The sequence below is a fragment of the Drosophila melanogaster genome, chromosome 3L (genome assembly GCF_000001215.4).
Source record: "Drosophila melanogaster chromosome 3L".
NCBI lineage: Eukaryota > Metazoa > Arthropoda > Insecta > Diptera > Drosophilidae > Drosophila > Drosophila melanogaster.
Genome location: NT_037436.4, coordinates 21,516,032 through 21,529,436, shown reverse-complemented (window position 1 = coordinate 21,529,436; position 13,405 = coordinate 21,516,032). Strand labels below are relative to the sequence as shown.

At 44.3% G+C, this 13,405-nt stretch overlaps 3 protein-coding genes and 1 non-coding gene across 16 annotated transcripts; 1 reads left to right on the top strand and 3 right to left on the bottom strand.

Moving 5' to 3' along the window:
- The first annotated feature begins 103 nt into the window (after positions 1–103).
- Positions 104–1,219, top strand: Arv1 (ACAT-related protein required for viability 1). 3 transcript variants are annotated; one of them, NM_168920.3, is made up of 4 exons: positions 104–291; positions 352–471; positions 529–667; positions 733–1,219. In NM_168920.3, exons 1-4 carry the CDS (start codon positions 196–198, stop codon positions 1,092–1,094), a joined length of 717 nt encoding a protein of 238 aa, NP_730651.1. In that variant the 5' UTR covers positions 104–195; the 3' UTR covers positions 1,095–1,219. The 3 variants fall into 3 exon arrangements, with proteins under 3 accessions (NP_730651.1, NP_001137995.1, NP_730652.1); NM_001144523.3 differs by having other exon boundaries at positions 352–479; positions 541–667; NM_168921.3 differs by having other exon boundaries at positions 352–479.
- Positions 322–891, bottom strand: asRNA:CR43877 (antisense RNA:CR43877). The gene is made up of 2 exons (NR_073965.1): positions 708–891; positions 322–651 (listed from the first exon to the last, which is right to left on the bottom strand).
- A 54-nt stretch (positions 1,220–1,273) lies between the features above and the next one.
- Positions 1,274–6,251, bottom strand: CG7611 (uncharacterized protein). Of its 9 annotated transcripts, none has more exons than NM_141069.4 (4): positions 5,370–6,251; positions 3,721–4,715; positions 2,501–3,453; positions 1,274–2,253 (listed from the first exon to the last, which is right to left on the bottom strand). In NM_141069.4, the coding sequence occupies exons 2-4, from the start codon at positions 4,177–4,179 to the stop codon at positions 1,773–1,775; spliced, it is 1,893 nt and encodes a 630-aa protein (NP_649326.1). In that variant the 5' UTR covers positions 4,180–4,715; positions 5,370–6,251; the 3' UTR covers positions 1,274–1,772. The 9 variants fall into 9 exon arrangements, with proteins under 9 accessions (NP_649326.1, NP_730649.1, NP_730644.1 ...); NM_168918.3 differs by having other exon boundaries at positions 5,810–6,251; NM_168913.3 differs by having other exon boundaries at positions 5,832–6,251.
- A 501-nt stretch (positions 6,252–6,752) lies between these two features.
- Positions 6,753–13,131, bottom strand: Cdk12 (Cyclin-dependent kinase 12). Of its 3 annotated transcripts, NM_168912.2 has the most exons (8): positions 12,783–13,131; positions 11,647–12,187; positions 10,738–11,591; positions 10,520–10,679; positions 9,099–10,326; positions 8,647–9,035; positions 7,882–8,355; positions 7,281–7,815 (listed from the first exon to the last, which is right to left on the bottom strand). In NM_168912.2, the coding sequence occupies exons 2-8, from the start codon at positions 11,853–11,855 to the stop codon at positions 7,656–7,658; spliced, it is 3,474 nt and encodes a 1,157-aa protein (NP_730643.1). In that variant the 5' UTR covers positions 11,856–12,187; positions 12,783–13,131; the 3' UTR covers positions 7,281–7,655. The 3 variants fall into 3 exon arrangements, with proteins under 3 accessions (NP_649325.2, NP_730643.1, NP_001262167.1); NM_141068.4 differs by lacking the exon at positions 12,783–13,131 and having other exon boundaries at positions 6,753–7,815; positions 11,647–12,250; NM_001275238.1 differs by lacking the exon at positions 12,783–13,131 and having other exon boundaries at positions 11,647–12,250.
- Between the last annotated feature and the right edge of the window lie 274 nt (positions 13,132–13,405).

The window sequence follows — 13,405 nt, the reverse complement described above, 5'->3', positions numbered from 1 at the left end:
ATCTTACAACGTAATTTTATAATAGGGATTTAAAAGGCATTGGATTTGGGAAAATTTCAGTATTTCTCAATTTTTAACGGTTAAAAAGTGCATTGCCTGTATTATTTAGTTCTGTAAAAACGGTAATACTAATCAGCTGATAGATCCAAGTGTTTGTTTTTCGGGCAGCCCAATGAAACTTTAAATGGATGCAAAATGTCCGAAAAGAAGCGATTTGTGTGCGTTAATTGTGGACACAGAGTAAAAGAACTGTTCAAGAAATACAGCAATACTATGAAAACCACGCAATGCGTAAGAAAATAATGAAGAGAGCTATCTTTTGATTTGTGTAACTTAATTACTATTCCGCAGGACAACTGTCACCAAATCACGGATAAATACATTGAGTTCGAGGAGTTTATCATATTAATAGATGCACTGCTATTAGATTCGTGCGCCTTCCGGCACATTATATACAATGGCGACTTTAAGGTGACGAGGTGAGAATGTCCCTTCGGTGTAATGCTCTAAAATATATGCTATGTATAGCTCTACTGGAAGGTTTCGCTGGTGGTGCTGCTCCTGGAATCCTTTGCGCTGTGCCGCCAAAAACTGCCCGACCCTCCGAATGCCTCTTTGCATGTCCACGAAAAGGGCTTTTACACATATACCCTTCAAAACATGGGAGGTATTTAACCTTGGTTTTTGTGAGAAAAACGAGGACTTACCCTAATCAATTTCTCAATTTTACAGATTACATGTTCATGACTCTATTGCTGCTAATAATCACCGCCACTCTGAGTATTGATTGGATGCAGAAAATAGGCTTTCGAAATTTTTCTTTAATTATACTCAAAGTGGTGCTGATATCCAACCTGTCCAAGTTCTTCCTTCTGCCCATTTTGGTGTGGCGAAATAACACGACCGTTTTTGGCCGGAACTTGCACCATCTTCTGGTCATGGGACATCACCTCTGCTCCCTGGTCCTCGCCTACCAGGCAGTCGGAGCCACTAGGAAGAACCTTCGATGGTGGGCTCTAACTTTGGTTGTTATAGCTTTCGCCTTCAAGGAAACCGCGAGGCAGTTTGTATCACTAGTGGTGGAGGACAATTGATTATAGAAGGCTGAAAATAGTAAACCAAAATTTTATTTAACAAAAATATAACTCTTCAAAGACAGCACTTTGCTCTGAAATATGTGACATGACCTAAAATAAAAAAGCAAGCTAGTTTTTTACTCAAATTTTATTGATTGCTTATGACCCACGTTAATCGAAAAGAAACATCGACATTTAAAAACATATATAGAACTACTTTTATTGTGTCTGCTGGGTATCAATTACGTCAAATCGTGTTACATACTAAATGTCGGAAACTGCATAGAACAAATCAAATGGCAATCTTTAATAATTTGAAAACCAAGCAGGTCGATCGCACTTTTAATAAATGAAAAGATCGAGAAGAGTCGCTAATATAGGCCGGAAATATTAATTCGCATCGCCGTATGCATACATATATAAAAAAGAAATCTGAGAACGAATCGATTTCTTGTTATAGCATAGTAGATATGATGTTATGCCTCTCCTTTCGTATTAATGTACTTAAGTAATTAATGCTAATCGTAAGTCATGCTGCTCATACATATTGTTGTAATGGCAGTTTGTAGCAACGACGACCCCGATGCGCCATCAGAGCGGTACGCATTAAGCTTTATATCGAAATCAGGGCGCACTATAACTATATCAGCATCCAAAATCTATCCCACTCACATCCATTTGCTACTGCTCGGGACCTTAAGTCATATTCCAGGAGGACGAAGACGAGCTAGAAGAGCAATCGTCGCTCTCAGTCGTTGCGCTGCTGCCGTTGGGCTTCGGTCCCCAGATTCTCACGGTGGCGTCATCGCTTGCGCTGGCCAGCAGGGACGGGTACACGGGATTCCAGGACACGCAGTTCACCGTCTTAGTGTGCCCGGCCAGCTTGGCCAGCGGCTCCTCGCGCTTGATGTGCCAAATGTAGACAACCTTGTCCTCACTGCCGCTGGCAACGAAGCTCTCGTTAACGCCGCCGAAGCAGGAGTGGATGGCGAAGTTGCTCTGACGTATTCCCTGGAAACGGCGCACAAGGCACTTGTCCTCGATGTCCCAAAGGTGAAGGCCTTGGTTCGAGACGTTCAGCAAGGCCAAGCGGTCGGCGGAGTTGATACTAAAGGTCATTATGGGATGTGGCTCCCTCAGAATATCAAAGTCTGAACGCGGGCTATCAAAGTTGTACCTGAAAAAAGAAGAAACACTTAAATTGTGCTCTATTGGAGTTAGGTGAGTTTTTAATTTATATCGTAAAAATAATCATTGACTTGCTGATTTACAGTCCCTTTATATTAAAAGGAACATTTTTAGAGCCTATATAAGGTAATGTTTTTAAATTTTTTATAACACATAAATAAAACTTTAGATAATAAATGAATGCTTTGGTGCATCAAGTCTGCTAAGTGCTAGCACCCACAACTAATTCCGCTCACCCTCTGATTCGGTAATGATTATCCGCCGCTAAGATCGTTTTGTTGTCCGCCCGAAAGGCTATGCTGTTTACGCGCACTCCCTCCCAGGAGTCCACGATGGTACCGTTGAGGTCGCATAGGTAAAGCTGACCCTTCTGGCCGCCGCAGACGAATCGAGCGCCATCGCGACTGAAGGCACCGCAGGCCAGGCTGTCCTCCAGAGACTGCGAGAACTTGACCACTAGCTTGCCGTCGTCCACGTTCCAGATGTAGAGCTCATGGGAGTCCTCGGTGCCGCCGACAAGGATGAGCTTGGAGTCGGGGCTCCAGCTGACGAAGCTCACGCTAAGCTGGGCCTGACCGTCGAGAACGCGACGGTGCTTAAGGGTCAGCTTGTACGGATCAACATCCCAGATAATCACAGTGGAGTCTTTGCTGCCCGTCGCTAGCTTGAGGCCATCGGGCGAGAACTTGCAGAACCAGACCTCGTCGCAATGGTCGGTGAGAATCTGAATAGTTTGCATTGGAAAGCCGTCCGTGGTGCAGCAGTGGTCGGTGAGCAGCGAGACTGTCTCCAGATTCGTCTCCCACGCCATGTCGTGGCAGGGGCAGTGTTGGCTCTGCAGCTCCACGGCCTGCTGCAGCAGGGTGCGCAGGCGCCGTGGCGACATCATCACCGACGGCGGCATAAATGTCTGTAGGCGCTCCATGACCAAGGCACGCGACAGGATGCCCTTGCCCTCCCACTTGGCACGCTGGTAAAGGTCTTGGTTGGTAGAACACATCATGTACGAGGACAGCTGGTGCACACGCGTTATGTTGTGCTGCAGGGGAGTCAGCTCGCTGCGAAGGACGTGAAGGGCGTCCAAGGGATTGCCATCATCCAAATGCTCTAAATACTTTTGCTCCAGCAATATGAACTTCATTTCGGTGATCGTTGCCAATTTCCCATTGTCGATTAGTGGCTCTAGGTCCTGCAATATTAAGGTCTTAAGATTTTAGTAGCTGCTTAAAAATATATTTTAATAATAAGAGGGCCTTAGTTTGAAAACACTCGAGCACTTGAAACACAAAAAAAAAATTGTTTTCGTTTTGAAAGTTATAGTGTAGTAGTAGTAGCGATTGGAATAGTTGAAGTATTGAAATCTCATTTCAAATATTGATAATCCAATCCTCCGCAAAACAAGCACCAAACTAAAAAAACTCATGACCATGCTAGTACGAAAGAGAAGCTTATTTACCTTAAGGTCTGAATCTGCCTTTGACCAGTCACCCATTAGGACGTGCTCCCTAAACTTGGTTGCAGAGGGGTGTTCCAAGTAGCATCCGGATTCCAACATGAGCGTTTGGACTGACTTATCGAGACCGACGTCATGCAGATACTGTCCGATCAGCCGGATGATCTCTTGGTTGGACTTGTCCAGCTGCACACCGCTGCAGCTGGTGTTTTCCCGATTGTTCTCGCCGTCGACGATGCGACTGCTGCTGCCGTTATTGTTGACAATGAAGCCGTTGTGTTTGGAGTCGTGTCCGTTCGTGGCGGCGCTGCTGCCCGATGGATTCTCATCACCGATGCCGACGCTGTCATCGCCACTGCCTCCATCGCGAGCCACGTTCTCGGCACTGCCGCCGGAATTGAGTGTGGAACCCTCGAGGGGCCTGGAGCAAGAGCCGCTCGACGTGGAACTGGTGCTCTGCATGGTTGCCTCGGAGCCCTGTGTACTGCTGCTACTACGATCGCGTGGTCTTTTGTTGCTGTCTATCGGTTTGTGGTGCCCTCTGCTAGGATTTGCGGATGCTGCCGTGCTGCGCTCTGTAGAACTGGATGAGTTTAGTTGGAGCTGTAACTGCTGGGCCGCTCGCGACGTGGATGCCGCATCAACTGATCCTGCGGCAGGGGAAGTGGAATAAGCGGATGAGGACGCGGAGCCTGAGCCTCCTGAGCGACGACCCTTTTTGCGCGGCGGCTGGTCCTCAGATGAGGCACCAGTTGCAGCAGACTTTTTGTTGTTTCTATCAATTTTGAGTCCTTTGCGAACGCGGCAGCAACAAGCAGGCTCTGCCTCAGGCTCAGCCTCTCTACCGGAACCCGATGCCGAGCAAGTGCCTCCAACCTGAACCGCTGCCTGATGGGCCTATGCGGCCTGAGTCGACGATTGCTCAAGTGATGTTATCGTGATTGTGGCTCCGTTTATGGCAGTTGATAGCACTTGCTGATAGCAGTTCAATCTACGACCTGCAGTGGAGGTATAGCACATTATATTCCTGTTACATTGTAAGAATGCAGTTCGTTATCATTCTATTGACGGGGTACGGGTCCCAGAAAATAATTAATGCCTCATTTGGGGCTTTATATGTAACTTTGTTTCGTGGTTCGACCTTTAACCCGCTGCTATGGAAAGTGCAGTTTGTGGTGTATCTTGTTTAAAAGCTTCCTTACAAATATTACTACCCAAAAATGAGAGAGCCACTTATCGAGTCTGCTAATCTCGTCAATAGTCAAAATCAATCAATATCAAAATCAAGGGTATTTTCATTCGGCTCTTTTTTTTCCTACACATTACATTTGTATGTATATACATGTGTAAGTGCAATGTACATGCATTTTACTTGCGTATGTACATCCCTAGCTGATGGCCGCACAGTCGTTGACTAAAATGTTGGCATGGCTTCATTCATATACTTGGGAAACCGAGGGAAATTAGAAAAGTTAAATTATATTATCTCAAAGCTAAAGTTTTATACTGTTTAACACATTTAGTATGATTCAACTAGTCTTGACTTGTATTGAAATTTCGACAACACTTTTGTTTTGATTGTGTCGCATTTAAAGGTTATGGAGTTTTCTTACTCATACTCATGCGATTTCTTTTTTGGACTGTAAAATTACCTCTATAATTTTTAATGCTCCATGGGAGAAAACTGGTTCACCCACACCACCAGCAAAAGTGCACCCCCATATCATAGACTTCAAACAATGGGGTCTGTTGTGGAATAGAACGCAATTGTAACTATCCCTTAATTAAATTCAGTACTGCAAGAAATATTAGTCTCCTAAAATAGCTGGACATATGCAAAAAATTATCAGGAATCGTAAAAGTTTGACATCAACAATGAATAACCTTATTTTAAAATCTTACAAATTTTACTACGTCATAACAGATAGCAGCTAAAGTTTGACGATAAGCTTATTTTGGAGCACTTGAGAAGAGAGAAATTTAAGGAATCTGTTTTGGCCAATACTTTCGCCCCCGACTGTCTTAGCTCGTATTAATCAACTTTGCTTTGTTTTCGGTACAAAGGAATGGGAAAATACATCTATTTACATACACGCACACACTGTTTTCCTCACTTTCTTTTCAAAATGTCTAGACACCAGGCCAAACCCTGGATCGCCAGTATCTGTGTAGAACCGGATAGCACTGTGTCTAATCCGCGCAGCCACTCAGCTGGCCAGGATCGCTAACACACTGCAACAATACACTTTCCACTGCATTTCTCTTTTGGCCTTCCAGGTGCATCGTAACAATGGTGTGGGTATACGTATACAAACATACACGCTCCCACAGATGCAACCCTTTCCATTGTTTATGCTCCCAAACAGCCCTTCCAGTGGGCTCGTCCCGAGGAAAGGTTATCCCGATTAGTTGGACACACACCGTAAAAGCATTTCTTAATTGACGGACTAGCAATTAAAAAACAAAGGCGAACTGACACAATATACATACAAATCTGATGATGAAACGCATTTATATATATGCTGCACTTAGTGGGACCTTTCGAAAATACCGAATCACTTCGTTTGTTCACGAACGATAAAAATACCAGATTTCTTACTTTGAGTGGCCGTATCGCTAATATGCTTTTCAAATTTAAATGAACACTTTTTCTAACTCAACTTAACTATACCACATGATTTTTTATTATTTTTGAAATATAATTAAATTTTAAGTAATTAACGGCACAGCTATAGAAAATTTTACATAAATTTTGGTGGCCCTTCTTTTGAAACTTTTTGTTTAATAATATGTTGAATACATTTGTGACAAAAACTATTTCTATTAAAAAAAAAATTTTTTTCCTGTAAAGTGATTGATCATATCTTAGTCTTAAAAACCTGGCACAGAAAAAATGGATAACTTTAGGACCAATTTCCCACTTGGTAATTGATTTCTTAAATGAAAACCGTTTACACCTTTCAAAATCTATTTAATCTATTTCACATTAAGAGAAAAATATTCGAATCAGCTATCAATTAATTTAAAGTACACTTCGTATGTTTAACTTTTATTTGGGTAGGATTTTATGTACCAATAATGAATTTAGTCAATTTGATTTGCATTTGGAGATTGTAATTTTGTTTGATCGTGTGTAATGTTAGAAATGTTCAACCTATTTACACAATTTAAAGTGAATTGATTTCAGTCTCACGCACATCATGCAAAGTAAATCTGATGCTGTGTGCGTTCTAACATCATATTAAAATATAAACTTATCAAATGCCTGTGCTTGGGTAAATACATAGTACATATTTACTTGATAAATTCATTTATAATTTACACCTTTCTTACATACTTAACAATAAACTAAACTAGTCAATACACTATCTGTAGTCTATTATTATTTAACAAGTTCTTTATAATTAAAATGCTAATCTTTAACTGCTCGTTATATATGCTTATTTCGTAGCTTTGAAACATGGTCACTTACAAATCGCCTTTGCTGTTGCGAATACGTACTGTGTTAACAGTTTACAATTTCGTTACGCGAAGTTTTTATTCTCGATCATGCACGTTGTCTTCAGATTGCCAGTTTATTCAAAAATAAAAAAACTAATAGCAATTAAATTGAATAGTAAAATATGTATAAAATCATTTTTAAAATATTTATCTTTGCGAATATATAACATCTCGTTTATACAGCGATTGATTCAATTTTCCCAACATATAAAGCATTTTATAAATGTAGCCAAGACTTTATTGAAGCTGTCTTTAACTCGACAGAGCTAGAGCAAGTCTAAGTCAACCTATTCTGGCCCTGTCCAGGGATAACAGAATCCCTTATTGGTTACGTTATTGCTAGTTACGGCTAGTTACTAGTGCCACCAGGAACACTCCTCGCCTTCACGCTGTATGTAGCTCTCCTTCACATTAAGTAGCGAAGCAAACAGCAAATGCTAAGCATCCCCCACCATGGTTGCTCCATGCTGTTGGTATTTGGTCGAGGCTATCACCGTAGGAGGAAGCGACTCCTGTTGCTCCCGCATCTGCCGACGGCGCTTCTTACTCCAAAGCTCATGGCAGTCCTGCCATGTGGGCAATTGTGGCGTTGGCATTCTGCAAAAATATAAAGTTATTTCCATGCTTGAGATGTACACAGGGTTTAAGACCATGTGTACTCACTCGTCGGGGTTGATTTTCCTTAGCCACGGTGACCGGAGCGCGTCTTCTGCTGTGATGCGCTTGTCCGGATCTAAATCAAGCATTTTGTCCAGCAGATCAAGTGCAGGGGCTGGCATGAATTCAAAGTCTTCTCGTAGACGGCGGCGGTGCGTCTTCTTTTGTTTGAGAGTGTGGAACAGAGGCAGCTTAATTACATTCGGCCACACGGCAGGAACCGGGGATCCACAGATCTTTGATATCGTTTCAAGCTGCGCCATTTCCGCATTAGCCTGGAACAGGGGCCGCTTCACAAAGAGTTCGCCGAGGATGCACCCGCAGGACCACACGTCTATCGACGGGCCGTAACGCTCCTCACCCAGCAAAAGCTCAGGAGGACGATACCACAAGGTAATTACTTTGTTCGTGTAGGGGCGTTCCCGATCGTCCGCATTGTATAGTCGTGCCAGCCCAAAGTCAGCTAGTTTTACTTTACCCCTGCAAAGTAATTCAATATTGTCAATAAATATTATAAGAAAACTAAATTTAGAAAATATATGCTTGAGAAATTGGTGTAAACTTTAAGGATTATTTAACACCAAAGCGTTTAAGAATGAATCCCTTTTTGGACTCAATCAGAGAATAATATAATATTGATTAGAGAATGACGGCTGGTTATGAATATTGCCTTTGTATGTTTGTAAGGGTAATATCGATAGCAATGCGCGGAACTGCTCGTGCACTTAAGCCACCCACCAACATAAGCCACCCAAATGATTATCTTCCCACCTGTTGTTCATTAAAATGTTCGAGCACTTGATGTCTCGATGCAGAAAATTCTTTTTGTGGCAGTAGTTGAGGCCGTCCAAGAGCTGCTTCATAATGCTTGCGTTGTTTTCCTCGTTGAAGTCGACCATGCCAGACTCCAGCAGACCCATCAAGTCGTGATCCATGTACTCAAACACCAAGTAGAAGGATCCCTTGTCTTTACGGAACTCCACAGCATCCTGCTTGTCCGTCACAATTTCATGCAGGTTGACTATATTGCGATGGTTAAGTTGTCTCAGAATTTTGATTTCACGAACAGCTGTAATGGGAAAGCCCTCCTTCTCGTGCTCCAGCCGAACCTTCTTCAGTGCTACCATGTCATTGGTATGATGATCCCGCGCCTTGTAAACCTGCAAAGCAAATGACAGAAAATCAGATTTAATCAAAAGATCCACCAAGCATCCCATTTTTACCTGTCCGTAAGTTCCTTCCCCTATTTGCGCAATCATCTCAAAAACATCCACACAGCGCTCGCCCCAGTCGCGTACGTTGTTTCGCGAGTCACGACGGTTGAGTATCACTGGGCGCTGACGAGTTGTCCCTGGCCCACCACCGTGACCGTGCACAGTGCCAACCGCGGGTGCATCAAAGTCTTCAGGACTGTCGATAACATCATCATCGCCACTAAGCTCTTCGCTGCCGGGAATTACTGGCGGCATAGGAAGATTGAGCACGCTCTTGTTGGCGCTGCCGCTTGAAGTAACGTTCTTTTCGTCCGATTCCTTCTTTTGCCCCGGAGAGGGAGACCTTGCACCGGCCAAGTCGAGCACATTCATACCCGGCGGCAGCGGCAAAGAAGTCAGGCTCTTCGGTTTTATGTTGTTCTTACTAGCCGAGAACGGTGGCACCAGCAAAGGTTGCTTCAACTGCGCGACACTGTCCGGAACATCGGCGTTTGAAGCCGGATTCGAAACCACAGAATCGTTCTGCTTGTTTGGCATGGGAATGTTGTTGAGGTCCAGATCCGGCTTGCTACCCAAAGCTTGAAGCCCATTGGAAGTTGTTGACGCCGCTGCTGGTGTTCCACTTCCAGGGGCAGATCGGCCATCAGCCGCGTTGGGTGTATTGCCATCCACGGAGGAACTGTTGTCGTTAATAGTCAGTGCACCGTTGCTGTTGCTATTGCTGTTCTCCTCTTGCCGCTCAATGATTTCCTTCAGCGCCTTCTGCCTTTTGTGACGATCCTTTACCAGCTCGGCAAATAGGCTAGTCTCACTGATCTTCTTAATGTACTCTTCGCGCTTGTGCTTTAGATCTCTTGACGTTGGTGATCGGCTGCGAGAGGCAGAACTTTCGCTGCTGGCCGAACTGGGCGACCGGCGACGACTGTCGCCTCTGGTCCTCTGGCGCATCCTTGGCGAACGGCGATGATGATAGTGATGCGAACCGGAAGCTCCGACTGGCGATGGCGGTGATGACTCCATGTACCGCGAACTTGTTCTGGGCGACCTCGAGTAGCGATCGCCAGAGGTACCAGTTCCCGAAGCGCGTTTTGAGGTCCTCGTCGTATGCGACGGCGTCGAGCTAACAGTGGTCCCATACTTGTGTTTGTGACTGCCACCATGGCGAAACGCGTTCGAACCACTTGACAGGCCGCCGCTGGGAGATTGCCGACTTCGTGAGTGCTGCACACTGGGGCTCCTTGATATAGTTTGGAAAATTGTATTGTTAGATATATGAATAATAACGAAATACAATTTCAGTTAAATAATTAGTTCTAATTACCATTGCACTACTCACATATGTACACTTCAAAAATAATTAAAGTATTTAATAATAAGCGAAGTCAGTAGGTAATTAGAGCTATTCACATAAAATATAGGAAAAACGTTACCTTGATGACCGCCTAGAATATCGATCTCTGCTGTATCGTTCGTACTTTCCAGAGTGGTGTCTACTGTGCTCAAAGTTTCCGAGGCCCACTTCCCTGCCATCGCTAAACTTCCGACGCTTGTGGGGTGGCGTGCTTGGCTGATGGTTGTAGCGGTCCAGCTCTGCCACAGTTTTCCAAAGTAAGTAAACCACATTTGCCTTAATTAAAATCAAACTTACCCGGCGACAGTCGTTTCACCTTCCTGGTATCGTGACTGCTCGACCCAGCACCAGAGTAACGTCCCTGATATCCGTGATCGTGGCTAGAGCGGTGATGCGCACTTACATCCTCTTTGTGGGGACTATTTACATAGCGGGAGCTGCGTGAATCGCGGACCACTGACCCACTGCCAACCCCTCCTCCGCCACTGGAGCTGTAGTGAGAGGGCGGTGGAGTTCGCGGGGAGTTTCCAAACCTCGGCCCGTTGCCGCTGGAGCGGGAGGACGGAGGAGGAGAACGAAGCCGGTTGCTGATCGACTGCTTATTCGTAACTGTGACCTGCAGGTTGCTTCCCAGTGCAGAGTTGGCCGTCTCCAGGGACGACTCGCCGTAGTAGTTGCTGTTCGTATTCGGGCGACGCACTGGCGGTGGAGTGGCTGGCGAACTGCTCTCCTTGAGGTTGTGTGGGGTGAAGGAGGACGGCGCAGCGCTAACCGTCCGTTCGTTGCTCTTGCTAGGAGCCGTCGGCGGAGTATAGCGCCGGTCCAGTAAGGCATTGATGTCATTGTCTGACATCGAATCGATGCTGGAGTATGACTTGGCCCGCTTCTTCTTGCGCTTCTTGGACTTTTTCTTCGACTTGTGTTTGTGTTTTTCCTTTTTCTGCTTTTTGCGCTTCTGCCGCTTCATTTCCGCCTCCAGCTCATCGGTGTCGATAGAATCGCTGGACATGTATATCTCTCTGCCCCACAGCTCGTCCTTCGAGGTGTTGGATGCCTGCGAAGGTTCCTCCCGCGGATTCGTGGCCTCGCTGCTAGACGTTTGCCTCGATCCGGCCGCCACTGGGTCGCTTGAGTCTTCCGCCCTTCTACTTCTGCATGGAGGGGCTGTAGTTACCGTCGCTTATACATCAATTTTCCTTCTCTTACCTGTAGTTATCATAACCCTCTTTATCGGGCTTGGCATCAAGACGACCTTTGGAGAACTGATTATCCGGAGCTGGCTTCGGTTTTTTGATGTTTCCGGCACCCTTGCCGGCGTCCGCATCCAAGTCCCCTGCCTCCTGATCCGAGAAGTCCTCTGAGCTGACGTCCGAGTACTCCACAAGTGCAGTGGCCGCCGCGGAGGATGCATGCATCTTAGCGTCTTGGCGGTTGGACTTGGAGAACTCGCAGACCCACGCTCAGTTCTCTACGGTTCGTGCTGAGACTTCGCTGTCCGCGAACTTTTGCTACAAGTGGCACTTCGGCGTTTAAGTTTTTTTACTTTGCGGCAAGATTTTACTCGGGAGCAGCTTAAATTTTATTTACATCGCTGCCAACCAGCACAAGCACATATTCGTGTGACGATTTCTTTACATGATTATCTTGCATATGTGCCAGTTTAAGACGCCGAAGATGCCCAGACTATCGAAAAAGTTCGGCACACTGCGGCACAGCTTTTAAAAGTCAATCTAGTGTTCGGTTTCCACTAAAATTAACATAAAAAAAATTTATAACTTGTCATTTTAAGGTTATAATGAAGTGGCAAGTGTGACCGAAAATGGTATGGGGCAAAAGGCGGAAGAACGCGTGTTACTGTCATTTAACCGACCAAAGACGCTGGTCACACTGTAGGTGTTTGCGGAAAATAACAAACTTTTTTTTATTTTGGTTTGTTCTTTAAAACTAAAAGAATATTGCCCTTTGAAAAATGATTAAACATGATCTGAACTTTTTTAATTGCTGGCACTAAATTACTTGCTCATGTATGAACTACCCTGAAGAATATAACAAGGGGGATAGCGAAAGTTCCAGGAAGTGGCGTAGAAGCTGATGGATAATTGCAATTATAAAACGAAATTTCAGATACTTAGGAAAATAGATTTTAAAATAGACATTAAGGATTTTCGAGGACACTTTCCAGCACTACTTTTGCACTGTTGCTTGTCATTGACGTGTGTGAGAGTCCAAGGTTGTCTGCGTGCCTTCATGTATAAGGCAAACACCTACTCATATACATACATGCATTCATAAGTATCAATGTAAGTATGTGGGTCACTTTATTTTCTTTGCTGCGGACTTACCAATTTTTGGGAGTAAATTATGTAAACACCACTTCTTAATAACTTTATTGCCGGCAAAATTGGCGGCTTACGTTGTTCTTTATTACGACTCTCGGCGCACGCACTCGCTGAACTCCTTTAATTATTAAATAACACGGCTATCGAGTCTCATATTCCGACGTTGTTTATGATTTCGAATTATATTCATTACGCGAAAATGGGCTCAGCTTATTGTGGGATCGGTTTAAATATAAGAGAATTTGTTCAAATGCAAGTTACATATCTCATTAGGCATTGTTTCGGTAGTAAAACCATAAGAATAATTTTGCCATGATTCTCTGCATTTGCAACGGATGGCAATATTCTCGGCGATTAATCACCAGGGCTGCATTAACTGCTAGTGCAGTGGGAACACGCTATGATCGAAGAGTGCATTTAAGTATGCTGTTGGTGGAATATTGAGCCCTAAGCAAGTTTTTTTTTTCAAATGTATCACCTATTTAGTTCAAATAAAGAGAACAATATTTTTTATATAAATATCTCATAAATATACTTTATTAGCTCTGGCAACACTGGGGAGTGCTGGCAATGATTGTTTTTGAAGCCATTATTGATAGTTTGACTTTTACTTATCAACTCGTATA

Bases quoted from the DNA above. Each gene is read 5' to 3' on its own strand.
- Arv1 (NM_168920.3), top strand. From the start codon at position 196: ATGTCCGAAAAGAAGCGATTTGTGTGCGTTAATTGTGGACACAGAGTA. The intron at 292-351 runs GTAAGAAAATAA...ACTATTCCGCAG, and splicing joins CTATGAAAACCACGCAATGC to GACAACTGTCACCAAATCAC. The intron at 668-732 runs GTATTTAACCTT...TCAATTTTACAG, and splicing joins TACCCTTCAAAACATGGGAG to ATTACATGTTCATGACTCTA.
- CG7611 (NM_001170018.2), bottom strand. From the start codon at position 4,179: ATGCAGAGCACCAGTTCCACGTCGAGCGGCTCTTGCTCCAGGCCCCTC. The intron at 3,454-3,720 runs GTAAATAAGCTT...TTAATATTGCAG, and splicing joins AGGCAGATTCAGACCTTAAG to GACCTAGAGCCACTAATCGA. The intron at 2,254-2,500 runs GTGAGCGGAATT...TTCTTTTTTCAG, and splicing joins AATCATTACCGAATCAGAGG to GTACAACTTTGATAGCCCGC.
- Cdk12 (NM_168912.2), bottom strand. From the start codon at position 11,855: ATGCATGCATCCTCCGCGGCGGCCACTGCACTTGTGGAGTACTCGGAC. The intron at 10,327-10,519 runs GTAACGTTTTTC...AACTATATCAAG, and splicing joins TATTCTAGGCGGTCATCAAG to GAGCCCCAGTGTGCAGCACT. The intron at 9,036-9,098 runs GTAAAAATGGGA...TTTGCTTTGCAG, and splicing joins GGGAAGGAACTTACGGACAG to GTTTACAAGGCGCGGGATCA.